This window comes from Eucalyptus grandis, chromosome 10, assembly GCF_016545825.1.
Source record: "Eucalyptus grandis isolate ANBG69807.140 chromosome 10, ASM1654582v1, whole genome shotgun sequence".
Lineage (NCBI taxonomy): Eukaryota > Viridiplantae > Streptophyta > Magnoliopsida > Myrtales > Myrtaceae > Eucalyptus > Eucalyptus grandis.
In genome coordinates, this window is record NC_052621.1 from 29,843,484 (window position 1) to 29,862,775 (window position 19,292).

The 19,292-nt window shown below is 40.1% G+C and overlaps 2 protein-coding genes and 1 pseudogene across 2 annotated transcripts; all 3 read left to right on the forward strand.

The window, feature by feature from the left end:
- The first annotated feature begins 7,634 nt into the window (after nt 1–7,634).
- Nucleotides 7,635–9,922, forward strand: LOC120286103 (annotated as a pseudogene).
- Nucleotides 9,923–10,651: 729 nt separating this feature from the next.
- LOC120288812 (AAA-ATPase At3g50940-like) lies at nt 10,652–12,140 on the forward strand. The gene is made up of 4 exons (XM_039302972.1): nt 10,652–10,673; nt 10,813–10,945; nt 11,034–11,135; nt 11,804–12,140. The coding sequence occupies exons 1-4, from the start codon at nt 10,652–10,654 to the stop codon at nt 12,138–12,140; spliced, it is 594 nt and encodes a 197-aa protein (XP_039158906.1).
- A 2,889-nt stretch (nt 12,141–15,029) lies between these two features.
- Nucleotides 15,030–17,955, forward strand: LOC104422718 (AAA-ATPase At3g50940). The gene is given in 3 exon segments (XM_039302973.1): nt 15,030–15,964; nt 17,049–17,449; nt 17,584–17,955. Coding segments are annotated over 3 exon segments (1,572 nt in total). The 5' UTR covers nt 15,030–15,165.
- Nucleotides 17,956–19,292: the final 1,337 nt, after the last annotated feature.

Below are 19,292 nucleotides of genomic sequence, written 5' to 3' on the forward strand. Positions count from 1 at the left end.
AAGAATCTAGTCTTTGTGGCTCTCATCTCGAAATTGAACCAAAAAGCATAGAAGAAGCTTTATCGATGAAAGCTGGATCGAAGCTATGCAAGAAAGAGCTTAGACAGTTCAACATCAATGATGTCTGGGAATTGACATCTAAACCAAAAGGTAAAACTGTTATTGGAACCAAATGGGTATTCAGGAACAAAATGAACGAAAAAGGAAAAGTCGTACGAAACAAAGCAAGGCTCGTGGCCAAAGGGTATACGCAAGAAGAAGGAATAGACTATGACGAGACTTACGCACCGTTGCAAGGTTAGAAGCTATTCGTCTATTACTTGCGTTTGCTTGTTAAAAATTTCAGGTTATTCCAAATGGACGTCAAAAAGTGCTTTCCTAAATGGATTTATCCATGAGGAAGTTTATGTGGAACAACCGCCTGGATTTGAAGACCCAAAGAAGCCGGACTCGTCTTCGGGCCCAAAAAAGGCTCGTATGGTCTAAAGCAAGCACCTCGAGCTTGGTACGGCAGTTAAGTAAGTTTTTATTACAAAATGGTTTTGTCAAAGGTAAAGTAGATACTACTTTGTTTATCAAAAGGAAAACAAAAACTTTTACTTGTTCAAATATATGTTGATGACATTATTTTGGATCTTCTAATGAAAGTCTTTGCAAGAAATTTTCTAAGTCTATGCGGATGAATTTGAAATGAGTATGATGGGAGAATTAACATTCTTTCTTGGACTCCAAGTGAAACAAATGAAGGAAGGAACTTTCATCCATCAAGAAAAATATGCGAATGATCTTGTCAAAAGGTTTGGATTGGAAAAATGCAAAAGATCGACATACCAATGTCATGTTCTCAGAAGATAGACAAGGATGAAGAAGGGAAGAAAATAGATCAAAGGCATGCGAAGCATGATCGGTTCACTTCTTTATCTTACTAGACCTGATATTTTGTTCGGTGTTTGTATACAGATCGTGCTAGGTTTCAATCGGATCCTAGAGAATCACATCTCGGTGCTTGTGAAACGAATTATCAAATACGTTGCTTCATCTTCAAGCATCGGTCTTTGGTATCCAAAGAAGGGAGACTTTAATCTTCTAGGATACTCGAGATGCAGATCTGGCGGTTGCGAATCGATAGAAAGAGCACTGGAACTTGTCAACTACTTGGAAACAGAACGGTGTCTTGGTTTCGAGGAACAAAGATAGCTCTTTCAACAACGAAGCGAGTATGTAGCTCTTGGAAGTCAGCTGCTTCGCAAATTCTATGGATAAAACAATGACTACAAGACTTTGGCATTGAAGACTCATGCACGAAATCGAGATGTGACAACACCGGTGCTATAAATCTCACCAAAAATCAATCCTTCATTCAAGAGCAAAGCATATTGAGATTCGACATCACTTTATTAGAGATCATATTCAAAATGGAGAAATCTCGATCCAATTTGTTGATTCAAAAAGTCAACTAGCGCACATATTCACAAAGCCTTTGGAGAAGAATCGAGTTTGACTTTATCCGCTCAAGACTCAACATTTTGAAGCTTGAAGAAGTTAAAGTCTAGAGACTCACCAACTCTAAAGACTCTGATCTCTTAGACTCTAAGTCCTGAGACTCGAACATTCGTGGATAAAGACGCAAGTTGTATTTCTTCTAAAAGGTACTAATTGTCATTTAGCTCGAAAAGGTACGATCTTTTGTTTAATAATTTTGGCGTTATAGATTTTGAAAGAAGTAATCGTTCACTTTCCATTGCACCGATTGAACTTCCCTTTTCAAAAACTAAGTTATATATACAGTTTTTCCCCAAATCTTCAAAACCCTAAAGCACTCTTCTCTCTATCTCGCTTTCTCTTTGTTCATCGTCGAGAAAGTGGTCATTTTTCTTGGGAAAGCAAGTGAAGGAATCCTCCAATAGACAAAGAAAGATGTCGTCTTCAAGGAAATCATCAAGAATCGCGAACGAGGGGGACCACAAAGAATGAAGAAGGGACCGACTCATTTCGATCTCACCGAGGAAGAAGACTTATCTCGGCGACAAAGTCCGATTCGCTCTCCTCCACGTCATTCAGCATCTCCTGCCCCACAAAGTGAAAGTCATAATCTGGAAGAAGAGATAATCGAGGATGCCGACCCGTAAGAGTTCAAAAGCCTTCCTTTTTGTATAAACTTTATTGTGCATTGAAAAGCACGGGTACTCCCGTGAACTACATAGATGACTTCCTTAAGGACAAAAATTATGGGAATGAGTATCTTTTTCTGAAGAAAATGGAGGAATGGGGAATTGCCCCAAAAGGAAAAGCGAGAGGAAGCTCTTGCGAACATTCCAAGAGATCCTCGTATGCCGGACAAAATCGATTGACGCGAATGATGATGACAAAATGTTCCTTGAATTTGAACCTAGAATGGGTGTGGCGGCAAAGGCGAAAGGAAATCGGATGGATTTGTTTAAATCCAAGGATCAAGAAAAAGTGTATTACGCCTGTTGAAAGAGGGGTAATCAACCCTAGAAGTGTCGATTTTGACTTCTTTCCATCAACTTGAACCTAAGAGAGAAGTGACTTCAACTTGGTGAAATAATCGGCTTATTTCTATTCAAATCTTAGCTTTTGGATGCGAATAGAATTTCATTCGGTCCATTCGAGATTAGTTGGAGTTGAACAGACCGCTATACTCTCTTGTCAAAGATAGGGATGTAGATAAGAAAATTATCTATTCGGAAATCAACATTGTGCTTCACAAGATTGTGATCAATTGTCTAAGACCTAAGTCTACTTCAAAGACTTCGTGTCTCTTCAAGCAAAGTTGATGTATGCGATCAACTCGGGGCGGAAGTTCTCTCTCCCGCACACTATTCTTTTCCATATGTACAGAATCAAAAGACAAAGGACAATTGCCTTATCTGATGCAGTGACCAAGATCTTCGAACATCTGAATATTGAACTGCCACATACTTTTTGTGTTAGACCGTGTGATAAGATGGTGGTAGGGTTGAAAATGTTAATGAAGATGCGTCTGCAAGAACTTTCTAAGGCAATGGAGAAATTCAAAGTGAAATCTCCACCCAAGAAAGGAAAAGGAAAGAAGGCATTTAGTGCTTCTTCGAAAAGAGGAAAAGAACTCTTATCCTGGAGGATGAGGATGAAGATGAAGATGATGAAGATCCCACTATTCCAAGATCGACAAGAACAAGACGTTCTTATTCGAGCTTCAGCAGAAGCGAGATTGAGGAAGAAAAAGAAGAAGTAAAAGATCAAGAGAGAAGGGAAATCAAGAGATTGATCATCACTCTTCCCCTTTCGATGTCCTAGAGACGGGAGTTAGCGAGCAAGAGAGGTCTCCACCTCATGCGAAGATCAAAGAAAATCTCAGAAGACCCGGAAGAAGCTCGAATTGCCCGAAGAAGATGATACGACGATTCCAAATCGCAAGACCGTTCCGCCATCGTGGGAGAAAGCCAATTTCCGGATACATTCCCACGGATGATTCCGTAGATCTCACCCTCATGAATATTCTTCGGAAATGCGTATGACAAAAGTCTTGAAGCATGGGACAAGCATCTTCGCCCTCTCGGAAGAAAAATACAAAGACCTCGCTCTACAACTTCAAGCCAATGCCAAAGAGAAGAGGTAGCTCATTATTAGTCCGATCCATTGGGGACTTTTCCCCAAGCGAACATGACTCCTTTCTCACCCTTTTTAATGATGACAAAAAAGGGGGAGAACCAATTAACAAACATTATTTATTTGACTTTTTTGTGGTTATGTTTATTTTTGAGTATGACTTGAGAACTTGAACTTGAGTGTTAGACTGAATTGGTTGTGGATTTTGATGCTTGACCGGTTGCATTTATATCAAGTATTGTTACATGGTATTACTCATGAAAGACTAACCAATTTCTTGTGGATGCAGAATGCAGTTTGTTTATTAATCTTTATGAGTTAGCCATATTGCTTGAGAAATGTTTTGCGGAGTCAAAGTTGTTCAAATCTTCAAGAAAGTTTTGTCACCATCAAAAAGGGGGAGATTGTTGGAGAAATCTTTCGAGAATATTTTGAAGCCGACAAAACATTTCTATCGAGTCTAAGTCTCGGATATCGATAGTTAAAGTCTCAAGATTTTATAGTCTCAAGACTCGTTATCTCAAGACTCAAGACTCAAGACTCAAGACTCAAGACTCAAAGTTATTCTCACCGACAGTCTTTCTAATCCAAGTGTTGAAGGAAATCCAAAGTCGAGGTTTATGATTGAGGATTTGATCCTATCCTCTCGGGATAGATTCTTTGGTTGGATAATCATTTCGGATTCTTTATATCTTATCTAAGAACGATTGAAGATCCGATGGTCGACGAAATAATCTTGGATTATTCTATTCTTGGAAACCGAGATCCTGATTGTATGGGCGAACAGGATTGATGGGCTATCATCGATTCCTTATATAGCTCGGATGATCTTCTTGATTGATTCCGTCCAACGGGTAGATTGGAGGAATTCCTTTGGTAAAGCCAACGGCTATGATGGCATGAAGGAGTATAAAGGAAGACGTTCTAGTTGTTTTAAGTGTGTGATCGATAGAAAAATTCCAGAGTCGAAGATCCTTTGATTGTTAGTTGAGACGAAAGCGAAATTGTATACGAGAGTGTTTATACTTGGTGACGCCTTGAGCAAGTGTGGTAGATCATCTACACCTAGAAATCAAGGAAGATCAACACTGTAACAACTCTTTGATCATAGTGGAATCCAGCCAATCGGGTCGCATCGGTGCGAAGAGTGGACGTAGGCTTGAATCAAGCCGAACCACTATAAACTGAGTGTTCAATTCTCTCTTTCCCTTACTCAGTCTTGCGATTGAATTTTCAACCAAAGTCTCTAATTGTTTAAGTATCGTGATTCCATTACGAGAACGTATAGCAGTGTTCCGGTACTTTTGATTAGTGTTACTTTTGTTTGTTTCATTTGTGCTTATATGAAAAGCAATGCACTTTTAGTTGATGCTTGATAGAGAATCCTTTAAAACCATGTCCACCTGTAGGATTATCCTTGTCTGCAAAATTTGTGTATTTTCACGTATATCTTAGTTATCTTTCACAGTTACGGCGCAGAAATGATCCTGCAAGTTAACTTGATCATTGCTATTTTACTTACAGGGTTTGATGAGCATGTCCTTTTCTAGGGTCTGGAAGATCATCTTGGAGATATGGACTTTAAAATTGCTGGCACTAGAAAGGGAGTTACGGCTATTCAACTGGACATAAAACCAACTGGAGTACCTCTGGACATCATATGCGAATGTTTAGAACCTGCACATAAAGGTCGTCTGCAAATTTTGGACCACAATATACAGAGAAATCAGTTTACCACATACCCAGTATGATAGAGATACTCCTCAATTAGGTCAACTTCTTGACTGTTCATAGTCCCATGTTTCATTAGTATGAAAAGCCATGCTTTGACTGAAATTTCGTTATTTTAATTCAGCAACTCTTACGTACATCAATGATGCTCTATATGAAATATTTTGCTTCACAAAGCACCGATTACATGTAATACGAGAAAAGCATTATATTGGAAATTGTAAACTTTATTTTATTTGGTTACTTAGCTAATATTTAGTGGGCATTTTTTATTAAATGCTTACAAATAAAATAAAAGTTTACTCATTTTCCCTAACCAATAAATACTTCGAGATTATACATAAACGAGAGCATTTGTGAATAAAGGTAGTTTGAAAAGCCCCTGCATCACGTGCTCTTCTCTTTGAAATCCGACTAACTCATCTAAAACCCACTCCACCTCCTCTCTTGGTCTGCTTTGCCTCTGCTCGACAAACCTCGACACCATGTCTAAACATTCGCAAGAAGGGAAGCCTAAAAGAAGGATTATGACAGATTAAGAAGTATGTAGAGACATCGGAGAATTGATCCAAGATTTGGAAAAAAAGTCAGTGTTTTGCGGGATCCGAGCACTAACTATGTGTTGGTATTCGATTTCTCCAATATCACTTTCTTGGATGAAATTAGTAGAGGAATTGGCAGAGGTGGAAATAGATCCAGTGTTTTTAGGGGCATGCATCGTGGGCATTCCGTTGCCCTGATAAAGTTCCCTACTAGACATGTCACGATAGATGAAGATGTGGTCAATGTTTTAATTGAGAGTCAACATCAAAACACCATGCACAATCGTGTAGTGTCTTGTTACAGGGGATCCATATTAATACTGTAGAGCTTCACTTATGTAGCTTGAATGATGTTGTTAATTCTCAATATCTGCCCTACTGATGAACCCTCAATTGTCCAATATAAAAGGAAGATAAAGGTTGAGGGATATCAAATTGTGGATTGATGATAAACCGTCGTGGATTATGCTAAAACTTATGAGGAATGCAAAAAATTTGGATTAGATGATGCATGACACAGCAAATTAACATGTTATTTGTATTCTGAAATACATGGATTTGATACCAGGTCTTGAACTATAGTACATGATAATTTGAGATCAGAAAATATTTTGATCATAGAATTTGAGGTTCTATTGGCGAAATCTTAGATGTCAATGTCATGGATAGATCAATCTAACGTTACTTAACCCATGTGGCCTTAACATTTTTCCCAAGTCAATTTTACTCACAATCGACTCATACTTGTGAATAAGATGATACAAATGAGGGGAGGAGACTCTTATATATATATATATTAGTACAAGACAAACCGTATCCGTAGATCTCTCCTTGATTTAACGGTAGATATTGCATCTTTCCAACTTCCAATTACCTGTATTTATTACATGCGTATATAATTATGTATCGCCCACTCCATAGAGCATTCTAAAACACTTAAAAAATCTTAGAATTTTGGGAGATATGTGGCTCATATGGTGAAATCACATGGTCAATAATCTAGGCGAACTCGATTTACATAGTCTATCAACCACCTGAAATCTTTTCGTGATCGACATTCATATCATGCCGACAATATAATTTGCTTTATGGCGTCGAGAACAGGCAATGTGGCAGTAATGCTTTCTCATGATTTGGACCTTCCACGGAATCTCGCAGTTGCTTGGGTTGGCAGAAAAAAATATTTGTCTGAGCTTGGATTCTAGTCCAATCATTTGACTCGCACTAATTCCCGATAGATTCCTAGCCATCCTCTGCTTTAGTCACATGGGCACGTCCTCCAAGGATGGTCCCAATCTCAAGAAAATGCGCACGAAATTGATCGGCAACGAAGAGAATTGAGTTCATGCTTCTTTTCCTAGGAACCCTACAAGTTTGGCAAAAGCAAAATGAGCCAGGAAAGGTTCCCCACTAATATTAGTCGTATTCGAATGGACTTTACTAATATAAACGTCTTTAAATACTGTGAGAATAACAATTTATTATAAATCATAAATTTTCAAAGGAGTAAGCTATAATTATTTATTATTTGATTTTTTTATGATTAAGAAAAGGTTGTTATTTTAATAATAAAATAAAAATTATCATATAATCATTTCTTTATTCGAATCATGCAGCGGAGTTAAGGAGAGAGCGGTCAATAAATCATCCTAAAATGGAGCTAACCTACATCGAGATGCGATCAGTGAATAAGATAATCGCCCGGGGCTGGTCGATCTGGTTTAAATATTTGCTACCACCCCTCGAAAGAAAAAGTCCAAGAAGGACCCACCGTCGGGGGCAAGAACCAAGGTCTTCGAAGACTTGGACTAGGAACAGTCCAGGAACCACCTCAGACAAGAAGGATTCCGTCATTTGCAGAGAATTCATCGCCACTTTCATCTCCCGATTCCCTCCGGTCATATACCGTCAGTTCCCCATAGATTGAACTCAAAAGAATGGTGACCCCGCCTCTAAACGACTCCAAGAACCCCATCGCGGTGGCCGAGGCAGCGCTGTCTGCCGCAGCCTCCGTGATGGTGGTGCAGTCGGTGGTTCGAACGTTCATGCCCCCCGAATTCCAGGGCTTCCTCTTCTCTGGGATCCGCGGCTTCTTGTCTCGCTTCCGCAGCGAAATGACCATGGTCATCGAACAGTACGATGGGTACGCCCAGAACGAGCTTTTGGGGCGGCCCAGGTTTTCCTGGCCGCCAAGCAATCCTTTCGATGACGCGCATGCGAGTGACCAAGTCCCCGAAGGAGGACCACTTCAATCTGGCTATGGACCGGAATCAAATGCTGGTGGATACGTTTCACGGGGTCAAGCTCAAGTGGGTTTTCGTGTCGAGACAGGTCGACTCGGGCCAAGTTCATCAAGGCTCAACGGTTCAGCACGAAGTTCAGTACTTCGAGCTCAGTTTTCTCAAGAAACACAGGGAGATCGTGGTCAAATCCTATCTGCCTTTCCTCATCGACGAGGCCAAGTCCATAAAGCAGGGGAAGAAGACGTTGAAGCTATACACTCCGGGCTCCAAAGGTAATTCTACTATTAGAAGTGGAAAAAGAGTGATGCTAAATTCACAAAACTCCGTAGTTCAATCGGACTAAATGGGAAGTATCATATCCAGCTCAAAAATAAGTACTTGCTGCAGAAAAGTTAATCAGTAAAATCCTAAAGAACATTAAGGTCAAAATTCAGTAGAACCAGCCTTGCACCTTCTTATCTATGATTCTGCGTTCGATTTCTTCAGCAAAAGACTGAATTTTGTATCTCCATCACATTTTGTTTCCTATACGTCCTTACCCAGGTGCGTGGTCCCCAGTGAACCTCGACCATCCGGCAACATTCCAAACACTGGCCATGGACCTAGAGCTCAAGAAGAAGATCATGGATGATCTCGACAGGTTTGTGAGAAGGAGGGAGTACTACAGGAGAGTTGGCAAGGCGTGGAAAAGAGGGTACTTATTGTACGGACCCCCTGGAACGGGGAAATCAAGCTTGGTCGCTGCGATGGCCAATTACTTGAACTTCGACATATACGACCTAGAACTGAGCGGGCTCTGGAGCAATGCGGATCTCAGGAGGCTGCTCGTCGCGACCAAGAATCAATCCATATTGGTGGTTGAGGACATCGATTGCACCATTCAATTGCAAGATAGGAAGTCGGAAACACAAGCCGCCAACATGAATTTGATGTCGACGGGTCATAAGCGACAAGATCGAGTACAATTTTTTCTTCTTGCTTTCTTTTTTAGTATAAGTTCGAGTACCATGAACATGATTTGTCCTCGACATCTAACTCATGTTTTTCCCTACAACATTAATTTTTTCCTCATGGAATAGGTGACATTGTCTGGATTCCTCAACTTCATTGACGGGCTTTGGTCGAGTTGTAGTGATGAGCGGATCATAGTCTTCACGACAAACCACATTGAGAAATTAGACCCAGCCCTATTGCGGCCAGGGCGCATGGACTTGCACATTCCCATGTCTTATTGCACCCCTTGCGGGTTTAGGCTTCTCGCTTCTAATTATCTCGGGATCGATCACCACGAGCTCTTTGGCCATATCGAGAGTGCGATCACAACAGCCAGAGTCACTCCAGCCGAAGTAGCGGAGCAGTTGATGAAGTGCGACGAACCGGAGGTCGCTCTTGGGGACATGGTTTCATTCCTCATTAATCACAAGAGAAAAGAAAATGAAGAAGTCATTGAGGAGAGAGTTGGTCGGTCCCAATTGGTTGAAGAGAATGGAAGGCGTGAAGAAGAAAGCAGCGAGTGCGAACTATTGGAAGAATAAACAATATATCAACTGTGTTGGTACGTTTCCATCGATTTTAACTTAGACCATTATGAAGATCTTGATTATTGTGGATTCAATCACAAAAGCGATCGATGGAAAGCTATCGTGTATTAATCCGAATTATTAATAATCTGAGTCCAATGGTAAAATCATGTGATCAAACAGAGTAAACGAACTCAATTTATATGATCTATGAGCCATGTGATATTTTTTAGCGATTGATATTCATATAGTGCGGATGGTATAATTTGCTTCATATAGTTATCGCGTCAAGGACTTATAATCAGACACTGATGATATCTCATGTTTTGGGCCTCCCATGACATCTTGTATTTGCTTGGATTGGCTGAAACCATTCCCTGTCCGATTTAGACCAACCATTGGGGTCAAGGTCATTTCGGTCTTTTTGTTCCCCATTGCCGAGATGGAAATTTTCTCTTTGGGTTTAATATTACAGGGGTTCTGGACTTATTTGAGTTTGATATGATAATCCTCCATTGCACACATATCGAATAATTACTAGATTCACATAGGTCTATGCTCTGAGGATATGGTCTCAAGAAAAATGCCCAAATACGATGGTTCGAATCGGATCGATGAGCGATAAGTGAAGATAAGGTTATCACTTGCGTAATCTTTTAGGGTTTGTTTTTATCCTAGAAAACGACAAGCTTAGCAAAAGCAGAACGACCGACAAAAGGTTCCACTAACCCTGGTTATTCATATCGTGTAGTGGGAGTTAAGAAGAGATTGTTATATAGATCATTTCTAAATGCAACTGATTTACTGGAATTTTGATATTTAAATAGTCCAGCCAATCGTTGAACAGGTTTATGCTATTTAATTAAATGAAATCGTAGTGGAATGCGCCGTGATTTTGCCCTTACATCGAGATGCAAATTCAGTGAATTTGATAATTCCATGGGATTGGTCGATCTGATTTTAACATCAAGATCAAGGTGTACGAAAAGACTCAGGACAGAGCATGAATCAGCTTGGTCGAGAAGGTAACACAAAAGCGCATCATGCATTTGTACCTTTGTGCTTTACAGTCAGACTTCCATAGGACCGACTCATTGACAATAACATATTCATCTACGATTCTCTAATCCTCTATTGGTTCTTTCCCGAGTGCGTGATTGCCAGTGAACCTCCACCATCTGGCGGCATTCCAGACGCTGGCCATGGACCTAGAGCTCAAGAAGAAGATCCTCAACGATCTCGACAGGTTCGTGAGGAGGGAGTACTATACGAGAATTGGCAAGGCATGGAAAAGAGGGTACTTATAGACCGACTGGGAAAGCAAGCCCGGTTGCCACAATGGCCAAATACTTGAACTTCGATATATACAACCTAGAACTGAGCAGGCTCCACAGCAATGCGGAGCTTAGGAGGCTGCTCGTCGACGCCACAAATCAGTCCATATTGGTGGTCGAGGACGCTGATTGCACCACTAAGTTGCAAGATAGGTTGTCGGAAACACGAACCACCAGCATGAAAACGCTGTCGATGGGTTATTGGCAACAAGATCGAGCACAATTTTTCCTTTTGGCTTTTCTTTTTTGGTATGAGGTCTAGTTCAATTGCTGCGTAGTATGAATATGATCCATCCGCGATGTTTAACTCATGTTTGTACCTTCAAAAAAAAAAAAGAAATTCCTAATGGAATGATTAAGGTTGTCTAGATTTCTCAACGTTGTCGATGAGCTTTAGTCGAGCTATGGTGATAACGAATTATAGACTTCACAACAAACCATATTGAGAAACTAGACCCAGCCCTATTGCGCCTCGGGCACATGGATTTGCACGTTCCCATGTCCTATTACACCCTTATGGGTTCAGGCTTTTGTTGCGAGTCAATTGATCTAATATTCCCTAACCCGTGCGGCATTAGGTCTTTTTCCAAGTCAGCCTTACTCACACTCAACTCACAAAAATCGTATTAAAAGAAAATTATTAGTATATTTCACTTGTGAGTAAGATGATATAATTTAGGGAGAGGAGGTACCTATTTATGCAAGTATGAAGCCAACCATAGCCGTATATCTCTTCTTGGATCTAACGGTGGGGTTTAAATCACCCACAATCATCGCACTCATTATTTAGATGTACACTTATCGTATTGCCCCTTTCCAAGGAGTATTTTAGAACACCCTAGGACTTCCGGAAACTGGAGAGTCATTTGTTCATGGATGGGTCACAACCCTTTACTTGGGAAACTTTTGGAGCGCATCAATTTCTTGGGTTGTGGCACTTCTCACTTCCATTTATCTCGGGATCAATCTCATGAGCTCTTCAACCGGATCGAGAGTGCGAGTACAACATCTAAGGTCACTCCAGCCGAAGTTGCGAAGCAATTGATGAAATGCGACAAACTAGAGGCCACTCTCGGGGACATGGTTTCCTTCCTCACGAATCACAATAGGAAAGAAAATGAAAAAGTGATCAAGAAGAAAGTTCGTGGTCTCAATTGATTGTAGAAATTGGAGGAAATAAAGCAGCGAAGGTGAGCTAATTGAAAAATAAATAATACATATCAACTGTAATGGTATGTTTCCATCGATTTTATCTAAATTATTATAGAGTTCTTTGTATTAAGCATGATAATATGACAACTAGACTCGTCAAACTAACAAGTCGAGTCAGACCCTATTTGAAAACAATCCAATCCTAAATGTAAATTTGGGTACCCATATCCGACTTGGCTTGGTTTCTATGTTTAGCAATTTTTTCTTTATGAATTGTTGTCTTGAAGAATAGGCGACTCCATGGACTAGCTCGTCGAGTTACTGAGGGAGCTCGGGGTTCAGTTATAGACAAGAGAATTAAAGTGGCGGTGAAAGTCCAGCCTGGGCCTTGCATAAGTCATGAAAGAGTTTGGGCTTTAAACTCATTTCCTGTTATTTGTAAAATCTTAAATGATCCACATGCAGCCTGGCCCATAGAATGTGAATTGAAAGACGGGTTCACACCCCCCATGTCTTGCTCCAATGCAACTTATCGGTTTGAAGTGGCGCATCCGGCAGCTGACCAGTAAGATTGTCTCCAAGTCATGAGGAAGGAATTACATGTCTGAACAGCTGATGATCGGCTTAAACTTTTCTCTTCCTCAAGTCACGTATCAGCTAATCCGAATAAACCCTTTATATACTAGCAAACGTTCCTGAAGATTCCTGTGCAACTAATAACAAAATCAGAGGGGGTAATTCACATAGACATTTCACCAGGCATGTGGGCGACAACATGCATATTTCCAACAGAAAAGAACCCATCACTTATTTGGTCGAGTCGTTTCATCGCAATGATAGAGGACCAAGCAGAAAAAATCGACTTTCCAAATTGAGCTAATTACTTGAGCAAGTCCTAGAAGGAAGAGATAGAAGGGCTACATGAATGATTTACACGAAGTGTGGTTTTAATGAAAATTATGAGTCCGAGTAGAATGAAAATATCAAAATAAATGTGGTGAAAAATGGCGCTCGACAAGTCTTACCTTTGTCGATCCTTAGAACCTGCCTAAATAAATGAAGAAAATAATGACTAGGACTAAAAACACTCAAGTTAAATTGTTTTTTTTTTTTTTTTTTTTTTTTTTTTTGTGACCGAGGATCTGCCGGAGCATGCCCTTGTCGGCTTACACCAATTCGGGGTCTCACGGGCCTCCGTAGTGGAAGCCCAATAGCGACTATACCTCGAGGGAAGTTGGTCCAACAACCCCCGACTTAAATCGCTAGTAACGCGAGGATTCAAACTCTCAATCATATCGAAGCATGGGAGAACGAATACCAACACGAACACTCAAGTTAAATCGTTCAACATTAATAAATTGAACAAAATTTTTGACTCCCTTTTCAAAGATGGCCTAATTAAATTAATTGAAGGCTGTGTAATTCCAAATAAAGAAGATTTAGAAAACAAAAGAATATTGCAAGTGGCACCATTTATGGAGCGATAACACAATTAACCGTGTTGTTTTTAAGAGAACAATTTAGTAGAGAAAAATTAAATTTGCCAAATGATTGATAACCATTGATTATTTAATTTTAAAAATCGAATGGTTGATGAATCATTTAATTCTTTTAATATGTTGACATAAAAAAAAAAAAAAAAAACCAAACTTGTGGTTGTTATTGATAATTGGCAAACTCAATCGATGAAGACCCTTAATCAGAACAATCAATAAAGATAACTCGCTAGTGAAGTCATTGACCACATACAACATGAACTTATTGACGAGAGCCTTCATCAAGACTTGAGAAATGGATCGACAAAGTTATCAACAACGAGCAATTAACATAAAAATACAATTGTTGGTTGATTATATCTATTGCCACTAACTAGGATTTTTGTTCCTTGCAGGTAAGTGTTACCAAATAAATTCTTGCCAATAAGTGTTGCACGGAGTAACTTCTCATAATCGCTAATCGGATTAAATAGTTACTTCTTTATTTAAATTATAAAACTGTTGGTTTTAACCATTGGTGGTGAGTTATAAATATCCATATCGTACTCTTGTAAGAGATCCCCATCAATCAATCAATGAATTCGAGTTCTTCTGCATATTTATCTACCTTTATTTTTCTGTAATTTATATGATCGGCTGCAATTGCCTCTAATTTCCATAACTCTAAATACATTGTCATTTTACTTTCCAGTCCAAAATCAACGAAAGACCTTTCACAACCTTTATCGATTCACTTATTCGACACATTTTGATGAAGCTTAATCTAATTAACAAGCAATGAGGACGATGAGTTCATCACTTGGGTTACAACCTGGGATACAACACTTGTGGTTGGTTATAAGACCTGAGTGAAGCTCAGCTGCTACAACAGTTTTAAAGTTGCCCTAACTCACCCTAGACGTGGAGAGTTATTATACTCCCTTATCCGATAATAATCAATACCGAAATATTGACATCGTGTCTACCTTTATTACCGTCATGTCCTCAATTCCTACTTTTATTTTTCTTCCCTAGTAAGAAGGAATACGGGAGGTGATAACTGTGGGGCCCTCCATCCCAAGACTTATCTCTCAGCTGTTCGTCTCTTTTGAGCCTTTTAGGACCAGTTAGGTCCAATCAGAGGAAATTTATTTCAAACTTAATTATTTGGGGTTGCCTAGAACACGACAGGCTTTTGCAAAAGCAGAGAAAATGGTCCAACCGAAACTAGTCGTATTCATATCGGTGCAGCGTAAGTCAAGGAGGAATCGTTGAATAAAATATTTCAAGGTGTAAGTGATTGGTAAAATGGATACCACGTGAGGACCCCCCTAACTTTTCTTGTCAATAAAAATTCAACTTTAAACACTCTAGCCAATCAGTAAACAAGTTTACACACTACCTAATTAAATTAAAATAGAAATGGAATGTGCCGTGGACAAGTGGTCTTCGCCTTCTCATTTTGATCTGCCGTTCTCATATTCATCGCCAATTTCATCTCCCGATTTCTGCCGGTCGAGTGCCGCCTGTACCAAATAGATCGGACCGGAAAAAGAATGGCAACCCCAGCTCCGGACGACTTCGGGAACCACATCGTGGTGGCCAAGGCGGCGCTATCTGCCACAGCATCCGTGACGGCCACCATGATGGTCGTGCGGTCAGTGGTTCAGCCATTCCTCCCCCGTGAACTCCGGGGCTTCCTCTTCTCTGGGATCCGTGGCTTCCTGTCTCGCTTCTCCAACGAAATGACCATGGTCATTGACGAGTACGATGGGATCAACCCGAACGAGCTCTTCCAGGCGGCCCAAATGTTCTTGCCTGCCAAGCAATTCCCTTCAATGGTGGTGCGGTCGGTGGTTCGACCCTTCATCCCCCGCGAATTCCAGGACTTCCTCTTTGACTTCCTCATTTCCAGGATCCGCGGCTTCTCGTCTCGCTTCTGCAACGAAATGACTATGGTCATCGAACGGCACGACGGGTACGCCCAAAACGAGCTCTTTGGGGCGGCCCAGGTTTTCCTGGCCGCCAAGCAATCCGTTTCCGTACGGCGCGTGCGAGTGACCAAGTCCACGAAGGAGACCCACTCCACTGCGGCTATTATTGACCAGAATCAAATGCTCGTGGATACGTTTCACGGGGTCAAATTGAAGTGGGCTTTGGTGTCAAGACAAGTCGGCTCGGGCAACCGAGTTCATCAAGGCCCAAACTCAACGGTTCAACACGGAGATCAGTACTTTGAGCTCACTTTTGACAAGAAACATGTGGAGATCGTGGACAAATCCTATCTGCCTTTCGTCATGGACCAGGCCAAGTCCATAAAGCAGGGGAAGAAGACGTTGAAACTTTACACTGCAAGCTCTAACAGTAATTTTTTGTAGAACGTTTTGTTGGAATCATCGGAGTTATCTTTAAATATATTCAATTCTACCATTAGAAGTGGAAAGGAGTGATATTAAGGTTCCCTAACTTCCACGAAAATGTTTTCCGGGTTTTCCAACTCTCTATTCGTGAAAATAAACTAATTAAGGAAAACATTTTCTGCTATTGAAAAAAAAAAATTCAAAAGTGGGTAAAATTTTTCTACTTTCCTGTAACTTTTTCACCATACTTTCTTTCACCAATCACATTTTCCTTATATTTTTATGCTTTCTTTTTTCTTCTTTTAAAAATTTGATTTTTTCATTTTTTTTTCCTTTTCTTTTTCTTCCTCCTTGGTTAGTCGCCGGCCACAAGCAACTTGAGTCTCGTCACAAGCTGTTAAGGCCAGCGATGCCTTGAGCCCAACTTGCCTCAAGCAAGCTCTAGCTTGTTAACCTTGGTGAAGCTCGAGCTCACTTGGATCAGCATAGCCTCAAGCTCCTGACTCGCGTCTTGGTCGGTTGTCGAGGAGCCAACCATTGTTGAGGCACGCAGTGGCAGAGGAAGGAGGAGAAAGAAGGAAGAAGAAGGAAGAAGGAGGAAGGAAAAGAAAATAAAGAAAAATAAATAAATAAAAATTTAATTTTTAAAAATATATAAAAACTAAAATTAATTGTTTTGGTCAATTAAAAATAAAAATTTATTCTTTTCGTAATTTCTTAGAAAAACAAATTAGATACCGAATGGTGAAAAATATTTTCAATTAATTTTTAGATTTCTATCGAAAACAAGAAAATATCGTTATTTTCTTGTAAAATGCTTTTTTAAAAATATTTTTCGAAAACGTGATATTTTTAAGCGAGTCTAGATTCATAAAAAAAATTTTCAGCTCAATCAAACTAGTTAGAAGTCCAGCCCAAAAATAACTACTTGTTACAGAAAAGTTCATAAGTAAAATCCTAAAGACCATTAAGGTCAAAATTCACTAGAACAAGTCTTGCACCTTCTTATATATTATTCTGCCCTCAATTTCTTCAACAGAAAATTGAATTTTGTATCTCCATCTTTGTTTCCTCTTTAGGTTCATTCTCGGGCCCATGGTCCTCGGTGAACCTCGACCACCCGGCGACGTTCCAGACATTGGCCATGGACCTAGAGCTCAAGAAGAAGATCCTCGACGACCTCGACATGAGAGTTGGCAAGGTGTGGAAAAGAGGGTACCTATTGTACGAACCCCCTGGAACAGGAAAATCAAGCTTGGTCGCTGCGATGGCCAATTACTTGAACTTCGACATATACGACCTAGAACTGAGTGGGCTTCGGAGCAATGCGGACCTCAGGAGATTGCTCGTCACCACTGCGAATCAGTCCATATTGGTGGTCGAGGACATCGATTGCACCATTCAGTTGCAAGATAGGAATCCAAGAACACGAGCCACCAGCATGAATCCGATGTTGATGTGTTATCAACAACAAGATTAAGTACAAATTCTTCTTTTTTGCTTTCTTTTTTAATATGAGGTCTAGTTCAATCTGCGTACTATGAATATGATTTGTCCTTGATGTTTAATTCATGTTTGTACCTACAACAATATTTTTTTTCCCTAATGAAATAGGTGACGTTGTCCGGATTTCTCAACTTCACCGATGGGCTTTGGTCAAGCTGCGGCAATGAGTGAATCATAGTCTTCACGACAAACCATGTTGAGAAACTAGACCCGGCCATATTGCGCCCAGGGCGCATGGATTTGCACATTCCCATGTCCTATTGCACCCCTTGTGGGTTCAGGCTTCTAGCTTATAATTATCTCAGGATCGATCATCATGAGCTTTTCAACCAAATTGAGAGCATGATCACGATGGCTAGAGTCACTCCAACTGAAGTAGCGGAGGAGTTGATGAAGTGCGATGAATCGGAGATCGTCCTCAGGGACATGGTTTCCTTCCTCACCAATCACAAGAGGAAAGAAAATGAAGAAGCCATCTAGGAGAAAGTTTGTCGCTCTCAATTGATCGTAGAAATTGGAGGGAGTGAAGAAGAAAGCAGCAAGGGCGAGCTGATTGAAAAATAAATAATACATGTCGACTGCAATGGTATGTTTCCACCGATGTTATTTAGATTATTATAGAGTTCTTTGTATTAAGCATGATGATGTATGACAACTAACCCCGTCATACTGATGGGTTGGGAAAGGTCAGGTCGGGTAAAAAATAGTCGGGCCTTAAGATGCAAATTTGGCAACCCATGTTTGACATGATTCAAGATCTACTTTTAGCAATTTTTTCTTTTAAAAATTGTGGTCTTTGGAGAATAGGCGGCTCCATGGATTGACTTGTCGAGTTGGTGAGGGAGCTTGGGGTTCGGTTATAGACAGAAGCGTTAAAGTGGTGGTGAAAGTCCGGTCCGGGCCATCCATAAATTGTTCGGTCTCTAAACTCTTTTCACTTATTTGTAGAATTTTAAATGACCCGGATGCAACCTGGCCCATAGAAAGTAAACTGAAAAATGGGTTCAGACCCTTATGTCTTGGCAGCTGACCAGAAAGATTTTCACTAAGTCGTGAAGAAGGAATTACATATCTCAACAGCTGATGATCGGCTTAAACTTTTATCTTTATCGTGCTCACGACAAGTGTAAGCTAATCGGAATAAACCCTTTACATACTACCTGTAATTCAACTGGCCGAACTATTATACTAGTCACCGTTGGTTGCTGAAGATTCCTACGCAACTAATAGGAAAATCAGAAGGGGAAATTCACATGGAAATTTCATCGAGCATGTGGGCGACAACATGCATATTTCCAATAGAGAAGAACCCATATACTCATTCGGTAGTCATTTCGTCGCAATGATAGAAGACCAAGCAGCAAAAATCGACTTTCGGAATTGAACTAATTACTCGAGCAACTTTTAGAATAAAGGCATAAAAGAGCCATATGATTGCTTTACACAAAACGTGATTTTAATGTAAATTATGAGTTGGAATATGAGTATGACCCAGATAAAAACATTGAAATAAATATGGCAAAATTGGTTTTCGACAAGTCTCTGTCTTTAAATCCTGCCAAAATAAAAGAAAAAATAATGACTAGTGCTAAACACACTCAAGTTAAATCGTTCAACATTAATAAATTGACTTCCTTTTGAAAGATGGCCTAATTAAATTAACCAAAGACCGTGTAATTCCAAACAAAGAAGATTTAGTAAACACAAAAATATTGCAAGTGGCACGATTTATGGAGCCATAACACTGTTAATTGTGTTGTTTTCAAGAGTTCAATTTAGCAAGGAAAAGTCAAATTTGCCAAATGATTGGTGACCTT